This window comes from Ricinus communis, chromosome 5, assembly GCF_019578655.1.
Source record: "Ricinus communis isolate WT05 ecotype wild-type chromosome 5, ASM1957865v1, whole genome shotgun sequence".
Lineage (NCBI taxonomy): Eukaryota > Viridiplantae > Streptophyta > Magnoliopsida > Malpighiales > Euphorbiaceae > Ricinus > Ricinus communis.
In genome coordinates this window covers 10,989,568-11,005,211 of record NC_063260.1, presented here as the reverse complement: position 1 = coordinate 11,005,211, position 15,644 = coordinate 10,989,568, and the positions used below count along the sequence as shown (strand labels likewise).

General features: G+C 34.9%; 2 protein-coding genes across 4 annotated transcripts; both read right to left on the bottom strand.

Annotated features, from left to right (window-relative positions):
* Positions 1-126: 126 nt before the first annotated feature.
* Positions 127-4,629, bottom strand: LOC107261788 (E3 ubiquitin protein ligase RIE1). Its single transcript, XM_015723465.3, has 5 exons — positions 3,935-4,629; positions 1,953-2,072; positions 1,368-1,500; positions 1,061-1,219; positions 127-643 (listed from the first exon to the last, which is right to left on the bottom strand). Exons 1-5 carry the CDS (start codon positions 4,462-4,464, stop codon positions 482-484), a joined length of 1,104 nt encoding a protein of 367 aa, XP_015578951.2. The 5' UTR covers positions 4,465-4,629; the 3' UTR covers positions 127-481.
* A 1,504-nt stretch (positions 4,630-6,133) lies between these two features.
* On the bottom strand, positions 6,134-15,411 carry LOC8277352 (cleavage and polyadenylation specificity factor subunit 3-II). Of its 3 annotated transcripts, none has more exons than XR_003079922.2 (14): positions 14,996-15,411; positions 14,725-14,902; positions 14,551-14,623; positions 14,056-14,173; positions 13,619-13,692; positions 12,703-12,839; positions 11,772-11,835; positions 11,231-11,296; positions 10,838-10,907; positions 10,350-10,454; positions 9,182-9,323; positions 8,582-8,678; positions 7,049-8,346; positions 6,134-6,577 (listed from the first exon to the last, which is right to left on the bottom strand). XR_003079922.2 is itself a non-coding variant. In XM_015723470.3 (13 exons), exons 1-13 carry the CDS (start codon positions 15,018-15,020, stop codon positions 7,525-7,527), a joined length of 1,971 nt encoding a protein of 656 aa, XP_015578956.2. In that variant the 5' UTR covers positions 15,021-15,411; the 3' UTR covers positions 6,890-7,524. The 3 variants fall into 3 exon arrangements, 1 of the variants encoding a protein (XP_015578956.2); XR_001535699.3 differs by lacking the exon at positions 6,134-6,577 and adding an exon at positions 6,890-6,975; XM_015723470.3 differs by lacking the exon at positions 6,134-6,577 and having other exon boundaries at positions 6,890-8,346.
* Positions 15,412-15,644: the final 233 nt, after the last annotated feature.

The window sequence follows — 15,644 nt, the reverse complement described above, 5'->3', positions numbered from 1 at the left end:
GCAATATGCATAATATGCATTTCAAGGTTCTCCCTGTTCCACATGGAAAAGCAAACAAAACAATACGGATGCAGGATGTGTTGCTGCCAAGCTAAGAGATCAGATTTGGTAAGGAAAAAGAGAACATAATGCAACATAGCTGTTACAATTATATTATACAAAATAGAGAAGAAAAATCAATATTGGACTGTATGCATTGTGCAATATCGGGACAAATACAAAGGGGGCGATATAGAGATTACTGCATAACTACAAAATAATTCAGCTAGTGTAAGCAGAAAGCCTGCAAACTGATTCCATATTTCTATTGCAAGTGCCTCAAACAAATAAATACAAAGTAAGAATCAAGACAACTCCAATGGCCAAGATTTTCACAAGAATTTAGAGAGGCATTTGTTTCCTTTTGCCCTAGTTCTTCTGTACATATGATAAAAGCCAAGTGGCTGAACCCAGCTCTTTGTGGGTTTCTGCACTCCTTTCATCATACCTGTTCATTTCCTTTCAGAATGTTGTACTTGCAAAGAGGACATGTAGCATTCATTTTCAGCCATTTCACGATACATGTTGAGTGGAAATGATGGTTGCAAGGGAGTGTATGGAGCTCAGCTCCATCCTCGTAAGGGCAGAGACATATACAGCATTCCTAGATAAAAGAAAGAAAATAGAAGTCAAAGAAAAAGATGAACAAGTCTACAAAGGACCAGAAAATCTTATCCTCGAACAACCCAATCAGGAGTTGTTGAAATATAGACAGTTATATCAAACCCAATTTCATGGTCCTGTCATCCTAATGCATAATGAATGAGTTAACGACCATAAAATCTTGTACTTCCATCAGTTTTTCAATCTTTCCAAGATGAATTTCAGTAACTGTTCTAATTATAGCCCCCACTAGGATTCCACCTAGCTAGTTAGGAAAACTGGGTGGCACAATCGATAATGTAAACTCCAAGAGAAATAGCGCTAGAGAATGAAAATGTACTTTCCACTCTCTTTGTAATCTCTACTATAACGATACTCCATTTAGAAGAAGAAATCTTGTGTTGAAACAGTGACTTACAGCATCCTCAGGTAAGAGTATACGTTCATTTGCCAAGTATCCACTGCTTGTTTCTATGGGAACCATTTTCCCTGCTCCAACACTGGGCTTTTCCTCTTCGACTGTCAGTTGAAATCTGTACTTCGGTAGGATACTAAGATCTGCTTCTGATGCACCTTCCTGTTTAATAAAAATGTAAGGATAGCAGCAATAAGCTCCACTTGATCACAAAAGAAATAAAATGATAACAAGAACTAAAAGCAAATATAAGGTTCTGGTTTGTTAAAGTTTTAGTTCTCATTCCAAGGAAATACAACTCTTTTCTTACCTGCCCTGCAACAGCGTAGAGAATTGCTATGATGCATGGTAAGCAACAACAGAGAGCAATCCCAATCAAACATGCCAAAACAACACAAAAGATCGCAAAGAACACATCAAATGCCAGAAATACCACAGCCAGCCTGCATGAATTCAAAATTAGAGATTGTATGGCAGCATCTAGACAAAAAATGTAGTTCAGGTAACTACTTCGGAAATTAGCATCAAATCTCTCTCTCTCTCTCTCTCTCTCTCTCTCTCTCTCTCTCTCTCTCTCTCTCTCTCTCCGACTTTTGTTCTTGAAATATTATTTAAGAGCCACCCACTGTCGTTCTAACCTCAGTTCAGTCAATCCAAAAGCAACAACTTTGTGAAGGGGGGCAAAAACAAAACAGATAGTCTACACACAGCAGCAATACATGCTTATGTGAAAAGTTGTATTATAATCCAGACTACAGATTGCATTTTCAGTAACATAGAAAGCAAGCACAAATGGCCTTCCTTCTTGTCCGCTGTCATAGTGAAGATAAATCACAAATACAAAGAAGAATAGCATGATAAACAAGTGAAAGAAAAACATATATAGAGAACATACCAGTACAAGTGTGGAGCATTCTGCAAAAGTTCATCGCCACCAGAAACTACCCAATAAAAGCCAACTATCCACCAAAGAAATGATGCCATTGTGTTCACTGATTCACATCGTTTGATGACACTAAGACACCGATACCATAATCAGGGTGAGGCAAAAACATTATAGATATTTTAATGGGCAGTAAAATGAGGCAAAAATCTTATAGATATTTTTATGGGCATATAACACAATATGAAAAGCATTCCAGACATTAAGAGCCAGAGAAGAGCTAACATTGAAGTCATACTTCACATAAATCAATACCACCATGGATGACAAGTTGCATATGTAAAAAAACTATTGCAAAACTACAAAAAGGGCAAACTGAGATAGTCAAGGAGCACTGGTTGGTGAGTTCCAACTAAGAATTTTTCAACCTATTACCATCCCACAGGATTTACCGACAAAAATAGACATTTCAATATCTCTTCCCCGAACACCTAAAATACATGGCTTGTACTCCTTATGTATCTACTAGACAGCTCAACCTTATGAGACAGGTGGGACTTATCCAAGATGAAGATTTCGGGGGTCACTGCAAAATCAATTGAATGAACGTTAAGAAAGGAATCTGGGAGCAGGTTGAGGAAACATATATTTTAGCAATACTATTGCTGATGAAAGTATAACCCACCAGGTCCTCTGGCTTAAAAGAATACAACACCAATTGATCCAAGCCAATTCTTTACTATGCGGATAATCGAAAGGCGGTTAACAACTATAAGCTAAAGGAACCAACTGGTCTCCACCTATGGCCAGTCTCACCAAAATTATGGGAGACATGGTAAGAATATGGCCATACCTTCATCATTTTTCCATAAGCCTGCCACTATCAGTGCCCCAAGACTCATATTTTGCCCTTAAAATTGGGCACATTCAGTGAATGACATCTTAAAATGAGTCCGAACACCCCCTCTGGAGACAGGGAACTCAAACTGATATGCAATAAAAGCAAATTCTTCCAAACCTACTGTTGAAGATACAATACAGACACTAATTGTTCTTGTATGATATCATATGCCAGCTTGCACCTTTCATTCATCAGCCTTTACCACCTCATTAAACATGGCAGCTGTAATTTAAAAAAAATAAATAAATAAATAAAAGAAAGGGAGATGTGTTTCCTCAAACCATTAAGAAATCTGGAATTCCAATATATGCTTATGTCAGAACATTCTGTAACATCTGCCACAAAGGCATCATTCCAAATCCCAAATGAAACTATTTATCAAGCAATACACGAGTTCAGGAAAGTTAGACCAATCTAATCCTTATATCATAGGAGGAACATAAATATATTGACTTTGGCTAATGCGAATATTAGACTCCAATAAAATCCTTATATCATAGGAGGAATATAAATATATTGGCTTTGGCTAATGCAAACCAACATTTACATATTAGGCCCATAAATACAAACATAGGATAAACTAAAGAAGAATACAACTTGGAGGATCAGGTAGCTCCTGTCTATCAAAAATACACTTTCATGAATTTCCCTTTTCTTCTGAAATTATTTACTGTACTAGGTAACATCTTTCATTATTTAAAAAGTAATTGTTGGTAGGGACTCGACAAGACATTGAAGAAATGGACAATCAAATATTACTTCTAAAGAAGTTACTGATCTGGACCATCACCAGTGACATGTCTGCTCATAATTGTTTGAGAGCAACTAGAATAAAATTCACGTGTGCTACTAAGTTGACGAATTTGAGACACTAAAGAGCCAACTCGTGAGGCTGGGAAACTGGTAAAGACGTAAAGAAACTAATAGGAAAAGAATTTGAAAATGAGACTAGAACCTTATATTTGATTTACAATTAAGATGATATTTCATAAATTTCATATTTCACTCATCCACATAAACATATATGGTATAACAATAAATTCAATTCAATCTAAACTAAAAAGATAGATTAAAAGTACAAAAAGAAACTGACCTTGATCGATTAGAAGTAACAGAAGCTCTATCAACACCATCCTCATCTTCACTATCCACATTCTCTCCTTCATTTTCTTCATGCTGCCCTTCCACCTCCGCCTGCTGCTGCTGCTGCTGCTGCTGCTGTCTCTCTTCGTCTCTAACTCTCCTCGAATTCCTTCTCCTATACTCTATCCAAACCAAAACGACATGCACTAAACACTGCAACGCATATCCACAGATCCATATCCTAATCGGCGTATTAGGTTTCTCTTTAACACTCAATATCAACATAGTTATCGATACCACTACAAAAGCCGTGTTCCATACCATGTCCAAAGCCACTACTGGCTTTGAATATCCCCAGTCAGCGCGCCGCTCTTCTAACTCAAGCGCTGCTGTCTCTCTTACTAGCATCGATGGGCCACGCCGCCCAGTTACCCGTCCCAGAAGCATGGCCAGGGATGCTGCACGTGGTGCTTCTTGCCGTGGGTGGAGAAGTGGCGCGTGGCTTTCACTCTCCGCCGTTGTGGTGGCGGTTGTTGACATCGGAGGAGATAGACGGAGGGAAATGGAGTTTTTTTTTTTTTTTTTCTTTAGAGAGAGAAAAGACAAGAGAAGGTTCAAGTCAATTGCGCTTTTTCCGGTTTCGTTTTCAAGTGTAACTTAAAGAAAAGGCCCAATTTTTCCCTTGAAGTTTTCTCTGACAATCACTTAGACCTTAAAGATTTTCTTAAGGCAGTTTGACTCTTCTTGTTTTATAAACTTTCCATAAAGCCCCTTCTTTTGGGGGTGATAGAAATTTATTAAATGAGTTATATTTGGTTATGTAAACTTTCCATTCAGCCCCATACTTTTATTATTTATTATAGGTCGGATATGTCCGGTCTAATTATTAATACTAAGATCTAGTATAAAAAAGTGAAAAAGAATAAATTAATATTGTCTCATGTAATTTTACTCAAAAGAGAATGAGAGTATAAGCATGAGAAAAAGAATAGGCGGCAATGTAATTATACTATTCGAACCATATGTATAGGACCTCTAAATATGTCTTAACAGAAAATTGTGACCTCTAAATATGTCTTAACAGAAAATTGTGTCGTAATTAGAAAGAAAAAGAAAAGGGCTAAGCATCCTGTTTTTGAAAGAAGAGGGCCATATTGTTTTTAAAAAAAAATTATGTCCAATGTAATTATTTGAGGAAACTTCAAGGGTAAAATCTCTTATTTATTTGGTTTGTTTATTTCTTTCTAGACTTTCTTGTTAGATACCTTGAATGGTAGATATGAAAATATCGATATTATCTTGTTTGGGTGGGGATTTTTGGACTCATCCATATTTATTTGCACTCTATTCTTAGCATACATTTATAATATTAACATGGTTATTTTCTATTTTAAATAGTAATTCTTTTTTATTTTAAAAAATGTTTAAGTTCAATACATATTTCTTAATTTACGTTTCGTTTTTATTTTATTTTTATATGTATTATGGTATTAAATTACTTTTCTTTTTAATTTCAACTAAAAAATAAATTAAAAATATTAATTAATAGAAGTTAAAGGGTAAAGAAATTATTAGATAAATAAAATATTTAATATATATAAAAAGTAATTAGAGATGCTCTAATAATATAAATATTTATTGTATAATATTATGATATATATTGTATACGATCTCATAACTGACTGTTTGTTACTTACGGGAGTAACGACATATTTATAAAAAGAAATTATTTTTTCTTTTAACGGAAAAGAAATATTAATTTAAAACAGAAAGGTGCGAGCGTCGGGGTTGAGTTTCTGTTAGGTTCGCTCTTTTATCACTTTGACTTCTTGTTAGGAAATTTGTGCGCGAAATTTTACCAGCTCATTGCATTAAACGACAGTTTCAGTGGCTCTTTTTCTTCCATTTTTTTATTTTTTTTATTTTTTTTGACAATTATCCTTTCAAGTTAATAGCAAAAACAAAATGGTTACAGCGTTTATGATCACTCTACTTTTAAGTATTTAAGCAAACTGTTAACAATAGTTTTATTAACTTATAAGGCGAAAATGGTCCGTCAATCATCATTCTCGTCATTTATTTACAATACTATATATGTTAAAATGATTGGTGGTGGTTATACCAAATATACATTTATAGTATACTTTCTTTTTTTTTCATTTTCCTGAATTTAATAAATTCTAAATCTAATATAACAAAGAGTTTCATGGAAATGTAATATAATATCTTCTGAATTAAAAAATAATAAGAATATGATATCTTCACATAATTTTTTTTTAATAAACATCAACCTGTTGCTTTCAATAATGAAAGAATGAACCACATAATACCGGAAGAAGACTTTCAAGTAAACTATATTGCCATCACCTGCAAGCACTAGTTGATCAGTAAGAAAAGGAATAAGGCAAATAAAGGGTGGAAACACCGATTGGTACTTGTTAAAGTAACAATAAACAGAGGAAATGTATGTGAAATTGGAGGCATACACGAAAGATCATATTTTGTCCAGAAGATCAAAAGCGTCCCCACCTATCCAATTTCTTTCATACAAATTCAGCTTCTGGATGAGGAGACTAGAGAAGGCAGATGCACATTTGACGCACCAAACGTGGCAAAATTACATCGGAGTAGGCATATGAGACATGGGTTATATCTGTGATAGACAGGCATATAACTATAATTCAAACTCTACTCTTCTCTATGTTCAGAAAACTCTCTACTCTTTTGCTATTGCTTCCTTCACCTAAAGCCATAGCTGCTGCCATGTGCGAATTAAACAACTTCCCCCAACTTTTCCATCACTAGTACATTGATGCATTATCCAGAAATTCAATAGAGAAAATTCACATATGTGCATGTTCTCTCATGCGCACAAATAATTGACCATTGAATGAAAAGAAAGATTATCATTTCATCTAATGCACTGACAGAAAGACCAGCAGTTAATTATTGATGGTTGAGAGTGCGATGAAAAACCTTTTAATAGGTAGTTGCAATAAAATATAAGGAATCCAGAAATCACATCAAACAAAATAAAGAAGCCTTTGCTACCTACAAAAGCAAAGGAGGCTACTTCAGCAAAGAAATAAACGCAGTGAAAGCATCAGAAAGCAAACAGCTTTACCTGATATGTGGCTCAGTTAGGTGGTATGCTTCTATGATTATGAGAGCATTTCACTGAAGAAGGGCTTCACTTGACTATAACAGCATTGCCAATATTGTTTAAGTTTTAATCTGTACGAACCTTTTTCTTTTTTGGGAGACAATCTAAACAAACTCAACAGTACATGATGTTGCTTTTGCTGGAATCTTTCCTTTTTCACACTTCTCTAAAGGCTGCTGCATCTTGCAAGCACAAGACATCAACACTTGAAATTAGAATTCCACCCAAGATATAACACAAGAATCCCGATAATTACACTCTCTGCACAACATAACTGGCGAAAACAGTTTGCAAGAAGGGTCACCAGCATTTAGCAGTGGGTTCCTTGGTGCTAAATAAGTCGTGAGTTGATGCACAAAAGGTCACTGTTAATTGTTCAATATATACAGTCCAGTGCGTTCTTCAGTAACCCGATGTACTTTCCGGCAGTGCACATTTCAATCAGCACTTGGAATAAGCTTTTCCAAACTCAAATGACAATTCTCCATAGTTGAAATGATCTCCCATGCCAACTTTTCATCAGCTACGGACCAAGTACAGCAAAAAAAAACTGCAGCTGTCTTTTGTGGATTTCCAATTTTTCTGTAAGGGCAGTCATCCTTCAAACACGTCGATACATGAAATGACTCCGCTTGTAGATGTTCCCCAAAATTCTGAATGTTCCATCCAGGAAACTCATTTGTAAGTTTTGTGAATAATTTCTGAAGCCAGCAGCACTTTTCAGAGAGACGAAGTTCATCATGTGTTGAGCTAGGATCTCTTCTAGTCTGATCCATATTGTCAACCTGTACAGGGCAACAATAAGCAAACTGAACCTCATGCTGTTTTGCTCCCAACATAAGCAGAAGCTCATCTTGGTGAACAACCCTTGCTTTTTTGTTTTTTTCCACAACCAAGACCCCTTCAGCAACTCTTTGATCACTCACCTCAAGTCGAGACGTGGCATTTGTGCTATGTAAAACTAAATCAGATGTGTCCTTTAAACTTTTGTTTAAAAACCTGAAATTAGGACTCAAGCAACTGCGAATAAATGCCTCTGAGGCATCTGCTTTCACAAAAAGAGTCGAAGGAATGCACAGAGTTTCACAATTTGCAGGAACATAACATTGGATTTCCAATTCAGACTGAATTCTTTCTTTGAGAGAAGCCATCTTAGGCTTCTCACCATGAACTAGTATCACATGCTTAGGAGAGAGAAATTTAACAAGATCCATAATTCCTTTGGCATCTGTATGAGGACTGAAAGACAATTGATGAATCTGGCATAGAGCAAATAATGTTATATAACATATAATAGAATAGCCAATATGAAAGAACATTAGGACTTTCATAGACATGCATGTGCACATTGAAGCATGCAGACACACAGAAGAAGCAGAATCTATCCCATCTGGGTGAAAATGACGGACCCAATCAGTTGAAATGGAGATATAGAAATTACAATCATAACAAAAAAAATAGTAAGAGTAGAAGAGTCAGGAGACAAACACGAACCTGGCATCGCACATCAATTTGGGTGTCCTTGTCCAAATTAATTTTGGAGGGTTTCCCTGACATCAATTTATGTCCTATGGTTCCAGCAACACAATATCTGGAAAATGAAAAAGAAGACACATAAAACAGCTACAAATTTACTATTAGATAATGGCAGAACTGACAATGCAACATTTCAGGTAATAAAGGATCACACCCAAAGAAATATTAATAATGGATCTTGAAAAGGAGCTAAAGTCAAGAAACTGAATGTTTGTATTTACTATCTAGTGAGAGCTAAACCTTCATAAGAAAGTCTCATACAAGGGATATACATCAAACAAAACAAGGATGATCATGTGCAGCTAAACATATACTAGCCTGAACAGTGCTTACAAGAAGATTGAGAGTATATCGAAACCAAGAGAAGAGGAATGATGTCAAGAACAAGTAATAAATATTTTGATGTCTATTAGGCCTCATGCACCAATTGGAAGCTTAAAATCCCATATTAGGGTTGTTGTGGTATTTTCACGAGTTCAACTGTCAGGACCCACTGGAAGATAAACATCCTCCTGTTACATAATGTAAAACCAGACAAGAAAATAACAAGGTTGCTACCCTGGCAATGTTACTAGATTCATCTCACAAGGAGCCCAACGCTTAAAAACCTCAAGTGAGAAACCGCCACTAATCATCCCAGGTGTGGCAAAGAGAACACAAGGTCCAGGAGCATCTAACAGTGAACGGTCAAAAGTATAAACTGCAATGTTAAACCAACGAGTTAGAGATACACTCCAAATAATATGAATACCATTATTTGTGATAATAGTAAAAACACCACTAAGAAATCAGACATTCAATTATCACCATAGATTTAGTTCAAGTCAGCGCAATGCTTTATTCAGTACCCTCAATGACTTAATGTCTTCTATTCAATTCCTCATAGTTCCAGTACCCTCCATTTATGCTGCTTCACACTTTGGCAGTTTAGAAAGGAAAATGATGAGCCTAGGAAATAGAATTCAAACCTTTATTGCATTTATTTCATTGCATCAAACTCTAGGATTAACAGAAGCTACTTAATACAGCAGCTTCATAACACCTGGACTCTGAACCATGTCAGCTTGTTTGGTATTAATTCTAATGGCACTAGGATTCTAGTTATATAATGAAATATCTATTACGTTTCAATTCAAATATTTATGCTTCGAGTAAATCACAAATGTGCTTGAATTAAATACCAATGTGGGTGAAAGAGATGGTAGGTAGGAATGGCGATAGGAACGTTATGGTTGTGGTCACTGGTTAGATTGTTAATGTGGTGGTGGTATTAATAGAAGATTGGTGAGAAATATACGGTATGTTGTATGAGGCCTCTGAATTTCATTAGGTTCAGAAACTAGCAAAACAGAAATCTATCACTTACGATGGCACCTATAAATTCCTAGTTTTTGAAAAAAATAGAATTTCAATGCCAACTACAAGTTCGTTCCAAACAAAGAAATCATTAGAAATTGTGGAATTGGAAATTTTCTTCCTATATTACGATGGCACCTATAAATTCCTAGTTTTTGAAAAAAATAGAATTTCAATGCCAACTACAAGTTCGTTCCAAACAAAGAAATCATTAGAAATTGTGGAATTGGAAATTTTCTTCCTATATTTGATTGGTTCCAACAAAGCAGAAGTGACTTTACCTCTTTGCCCTGACACTATACACGCAATACCTACGTATCTTTATATAAACTAATACATCCAATGCTCAAGTGATAACTGCATCAAGTACCATTTTTAAAATCAAATGCATTGCGTGAAGTATATGTCTCTTTGATCTTCTGGCTGGTCCAGCCGATAAGCATTTTGTAGTACATATTCGCTTGAATTGTTAAACCTGAAACGATAAGATGCAATCATAACATGACATGATTTATCATAACCATATCTACAGAGAAAAAAGGAAAGACTACTAGGAACAAAAACACACAGTTACATGGTAACACTATTGACAAGTTAGTCCCAAGAACTAGTGGAGGGATCAAAATATTTGGGGAACAGTGCATTGAAACCTAGTAATTTAATGATGATTACCATTATGAACCCTGTAGTTCTTAACTTTATTATGCAAAGAGAAACAAATTCACTCTTACAATGGCTAGCAATTTTGATAAATTATAAACAAATAAATATGAACTGAAAATAAGAGAGATGTAATTTAAAAAAAAATAGAACGTTTGCAAAATTTGTAAACCGGAAATAATAAGACACAGAACATACCTGCTGAGAAATAAATAGGAACCTTTAGATTCATACGCTCCCAATAATCATCCAACAATAGACAGAGTTCCTGAATGAAAATTGATAAGAATGTAACAATAAGATGAGGGGTCCCAGATATTGAGATAATAACGGAAAATGATTACACAACATTTAATAATAGTAAGGTGCATTGTGCTTGTGATCATACAAACAATCAACAGCCAATAACGGAGCCGGGGCCCCGACACCCCTACCTTTTCAAATTTTAGTTCTACCTTTTAGTCTTCTGAAATTCAGTTCCCTTCTCCCCCCACACCCCACACCCCCTCCCCCCCTTCTTTAAATTTCTGATGGAGGTAAATTATAGAAAAAAATGAAAAAATGAAATAAAAAGCTATTTTGATGAAATACCTGAGCTCTTCCGAGAGCAAATGTGGGTATAAGCACCTTTCCACCACCAGCAACACATTTGTGAACCTATGTTAGATTTCAAATTATTAATGAAGTCGATGCATAATTATAGCACAAGAGTATAAGATCAATCAAAGAAGAATGTTAAATCTTTTTAGTGCATGATAATAGGGGATGAGTTGAGACCATCAATAATTTCATCCACAAGAAAGAAAATGCAGAGCAGATACTAATCATTGATACCACCATGCACAATCTCATAATTTGAAACCCTGGTTATCAAAAGAATGCCTCTTTTTAAGCAACCCATGGAGTTGTCCAACAACCAAATTCCCATTTGTGAACTATAGTTTTAAACTCATTTTATATTTTTGAAAACAGCAACACAACTAATAGGAGATCATATAGTTATCAGTCCAAAAAAAATTAAAAACACACAAAACATCTCATTATTGTGGGGGATTGGAAGGGGAAAAGGGAATGGAATCTAGAAAAATAATAGAAATGCATTAATATAGAGAATTAGAAGGTGGTCACATACAACTTTAAGAAATTCCCTCTCCCGAGCATACTTCGAATCACGTATAGTTGTTGCATACGTAGACCTGCGAGAACAACTTACAACAATCAGATGATAGAACCTTCATTCAATTTAATTTTAAAGGGCTAAGAGTTACTAGCACCAGTACAGTTCTTATTTGCTATGACATAGAGCTGCAGAAGATCAAGAAATAAACACATAATGGTAAAAGGTCATGATGTATGGTTAAATCATTTACAATAGTTAAGAAAATATCGACAATATTAATATAGCAAAAGACAAGTGGTAGAGACCAAATTAACAAAAAAAAAAGAAAAAAACTTATAACATGTAACTAAAGAGATTCAAATCTGTTAATGTAAGACTTGGACATTTAGCCGACTCATATAGAAGTAGAAGAGGGGCAACTAGCCCTAGTGGTTTCTACGAATGTCGAATTGGCAAACCTCGTGATTAAATCCAAAAAAAAGCAAGCCCTCTCATTATTTCATAAAGTTTCCTTACCAAAGCAGAAACTTTTTTTATGTCTTCCTACAGGCTTTATTTGCAAAAGCAGGCACAACATGAATCATGAGTCGGTTTTTAATGTATATAAATGGTATTTAAAAGCCAAAGCAGGTTCTTGGAAACGGGAGGGTTAACATGGAAGAACTGCAAGCTTCAGCACTTGTGCATAAAATGGCTAATCCCGACCCATAAGCTTGTGAACATGCAATTGATTGTCCAAGATTTTCATCATTCTACCCCTCAATGCAATATATATAATGAAATACAAATGACAAAGCATTTAAAAAGTGATCTAGACTCTCTTTGATTAATGTCAAATGTAAGAAACCTATAAGGAATAAAGCATAAAATTTATGCCACTAGTGGAGAGGCTCTATGCAACAGATTCGTCAAAATATCTATACCATACACATTTTCCACGTACTCTGTTATGAGAAGATCTAGCTGCAATCTATCAATTTGAGCTGCACCAAGATGTCTATCTGGGGTCATATTATAGTCTCCTGTGTAAACCATAGCAGAATCCCCAACCTTTGCATAAAACATTGCAGCTCCAAGTACCTTAAAAACAAAATAAAAAAGGAAAGAAAAAGGTGCAAATGTAAATATTAACCAGACCAAGAAAATTGGAAAGAGAATATAGGCATCAGTTTAAATATTATAATGCTTTTTGGATTACTTATAATATTTTGGTAAGAGAAATGTTGCACGTCTAATACCTTTTTTCCTATAGGACCAATCCAAAAGGCATATCCAAGAAAACAGGTGACAAAATCTCCTAATCATTTATTATTTCCTTGTATACAGAACAAAAGGAGGAAAGAAAAAGTTACAGAACAATTCTGGAAACATCTAACTTATCGTTCCCAAGAGAAATCTATCCTCAAGCCCTAATTATAACCAAAAAATTATTTCCTAAAACTTCCTCATTTTTGCAGACACAGCAAGTGACAAAACACAAATCCCCCCTCTTCCCTCCTCCGCCCAAAGGTTGCAGTCTCTTGCTAAAAATTAACTATATCTAGGGAAAAAACCATTGTACTAAAGAGTTTCTTACACTGATAAAAGACATATACTATCCACTTTGCTAGATAAACATTAATTTAACTCTAAACTTTTATGTCAAACAAGTGTCTTGTTTCTTAAAGCTTGACAAGGTACAATCAGCCTACCAAAGCAATTGTCACTAAGAATTAGCTCAGTAAATTTCAGTTTCACCGCCGCTATTTCAGTTTTATCTGCTGATAGCAGATTAAACTTCCTGGAGAAGGCTGATCATAGGCAGCAGGGGATTCGAATCAAGTATGCACTACTAAAAATTTAAGTTAAAAGTATCTTACATGACCAGCATAATAGGCACGAATTTGAAGATCTTTGTCAACCTGCACAGTTTGCTTCAGGTCCACTGCTATGACTGCAACACAAAGTCAACTCAACTCAACTAAGCCTTAATCCCAAGTTAAATGGGTCAGCTATATGGATTCTCTTTCCCTACTCCAAAACAATATTACAACATAGATAGCTAGAGAAAGAAACATCATTATTATTATACTAGAATGGGCGCAGCATTTAATAGCTGAAACTTCAAGTGAAATGAATTTTTTCGTGTTCAAAAAATTGAGAAATACGCATAAGAAGCTCCCAGTTTATAAAAATATTGAAAAAGTTGAAAACAGCTATAAGAGAAGTTGATGTGTCAGCTCAAGTAATAAGCATCAATACAATTCAGAAATAATTTGGATATAAGACTTCCATTGAAAATCTAAAATTCCGGCACCTTTATTCAAGCATTGTTTAATATGATCAGCAGTAAATTGCTCTTCCTCTCCTCTTCTATCAACCATTACTTTCCGATAATCCTCCAACATCAAAGGAGACAATGCCTTTGTTGGATACTGCAATAAAACAAATTCTGCTGAAAACAATAAAACAAACCATAGGCTTCCAACTCCAGCCATGAAATCAAAAACAGTTCTACATAAACTCCAAGCGAGAAAACCATCCAAAAAAGAAACAGAATTTGTTAAGTGCCTGTTTGGTATCAATTCAGTTTTTGGTTTTTGGCTTTTGACTTTTGTTTTCGTTGTCAAAATTAATTATATTATTATGTTACATCTTCGTTATTTGTCACTTTATTTCCTAAAACAGAAAAACAGGTTTTCAAAACTTAATAAGACCATAAAAGTGAAAATTAATAGCAAAGAGTCCTAAGTTTATCACTTTAATTAATTGATAACTAACATTTTTATCAAGCAAGATAGGGACATTATACCGTCATGTAAACAGGTCCATTATATCCACAAACTTCAGTGAAGTAAGGAAGAGCACCGACGTGATCCAAATGACTGCAACATTATTTTTCCAACTCAGAACATCAAATTAAAATAAGTTTAAGGGAAAAAAAAAAAAAAGGAAAATCAAAAGAAATGGAGAAATTATGTTTTACAAGTGAGTGATAATAACGCAATGCAAAGCACTATCGAAATCTCCAGATTTAGAGATAAGAGAGAAATCAGGATATCGACGGTGATCATCGTATCCCATGTGCATTCCGCAATCAAACATTATTCGTTTGCCGTTGATTGTCACTACTACACAGCTTTTTCCTACTTCCTGTCCAGCACCTAAATTTAAAAAGTTACATTTAAAATACAGATACGAGTTTAGATCCAGTGGATTTAAAAATCAAGGACTAGGCATTCAACAGAAATAAGTACCAAGAACTAGGCATTCAATGGCCATGGCGAATTTGGAGAAGTGTAAAACCCTAAATTCGTTCCGTGTTCGCGCGTTTTTTTTTCTGATAGCTTTTAGATTCTTGAGGCGGGGCAAGCGCGTCTTCTTAAACTGGCAGGTCGAAGCGACGTCGTTTTTTCTCTTGACAGATGTCGTCAGTGTACAATTGTTTTTTTCTCTTCTTATTACCTCTAATCATTACAAAAACTATGCAATTGTGATCAGTTGAATAACTACTTCAACATGCTCTTAGTTATTTTGACATAGTGGAATCTATATAATAAGAGACGCAGATGATTGTTCCTCTGTTGTTCTTAGACAACAGGTAATCACATGAATGTGATCTTCAAATTCATGACTAAATATAATTCTGAATTCATTGCAATTTGCAAGTCATCATATAAGAATGGGTTATTTGACAGAGGTAAGAGATACAGGGCATGCAAATAATGAAGAAGAAAATAATAATCTGGGCGCTTTTAATATAGGAGCTGGGAATGTAATAAAAAGTATCTATATATATATATAATTTTAATTAATAATTAATTATTTTTTGTTTATGATTCACCGGCCAAAGATGAGCGCTCTTCTATTCCGATTTTTCAGAATTTTCGGAATCAAATAAAAAGT

Coding starts and splice junctions, on each gene's coding strand:
- LOC107261788 (XM_015723465.3), bottom strand. CDS start 4,464: ATGTCAACAACCGCCACCACAACGGCGGAGAGTGAAAGCCACGCGCCA. Junction 1,501..1,952: donor AATGCTCCACACTTGTACTG/GTATGTTCTCTA, acceptor GAATTCATGCAG/GCTGGCTGTGGTATTTCTGG. Junction 1,220..1,367: donor TCTACGCTGTTGCAGGGCAG/GTAAGAAAAGAG, acceptor TTTATTAAACAG/GAAGGTGCATCAGAAGCAGA.
- LOC8277352 (XM_015723470.3), bottom strand. CDS start 15,020: ATGGCCATTGAATGCCTAGTTCTTG. Junction 11,836..12,702: donor CTAGATCTTCTCATAACAGA/GTACGTGGAAAA, acceptor TTGTTCTCGCAG/GTCTACGTATGCAACAACTA. Junction 9,324..10,349: donor TGCATTTGATTTTAAAAATG/GTACTTGATGCA, acceptor TTAACATTGCAG/TTTATACTTTTGACCGTTCA.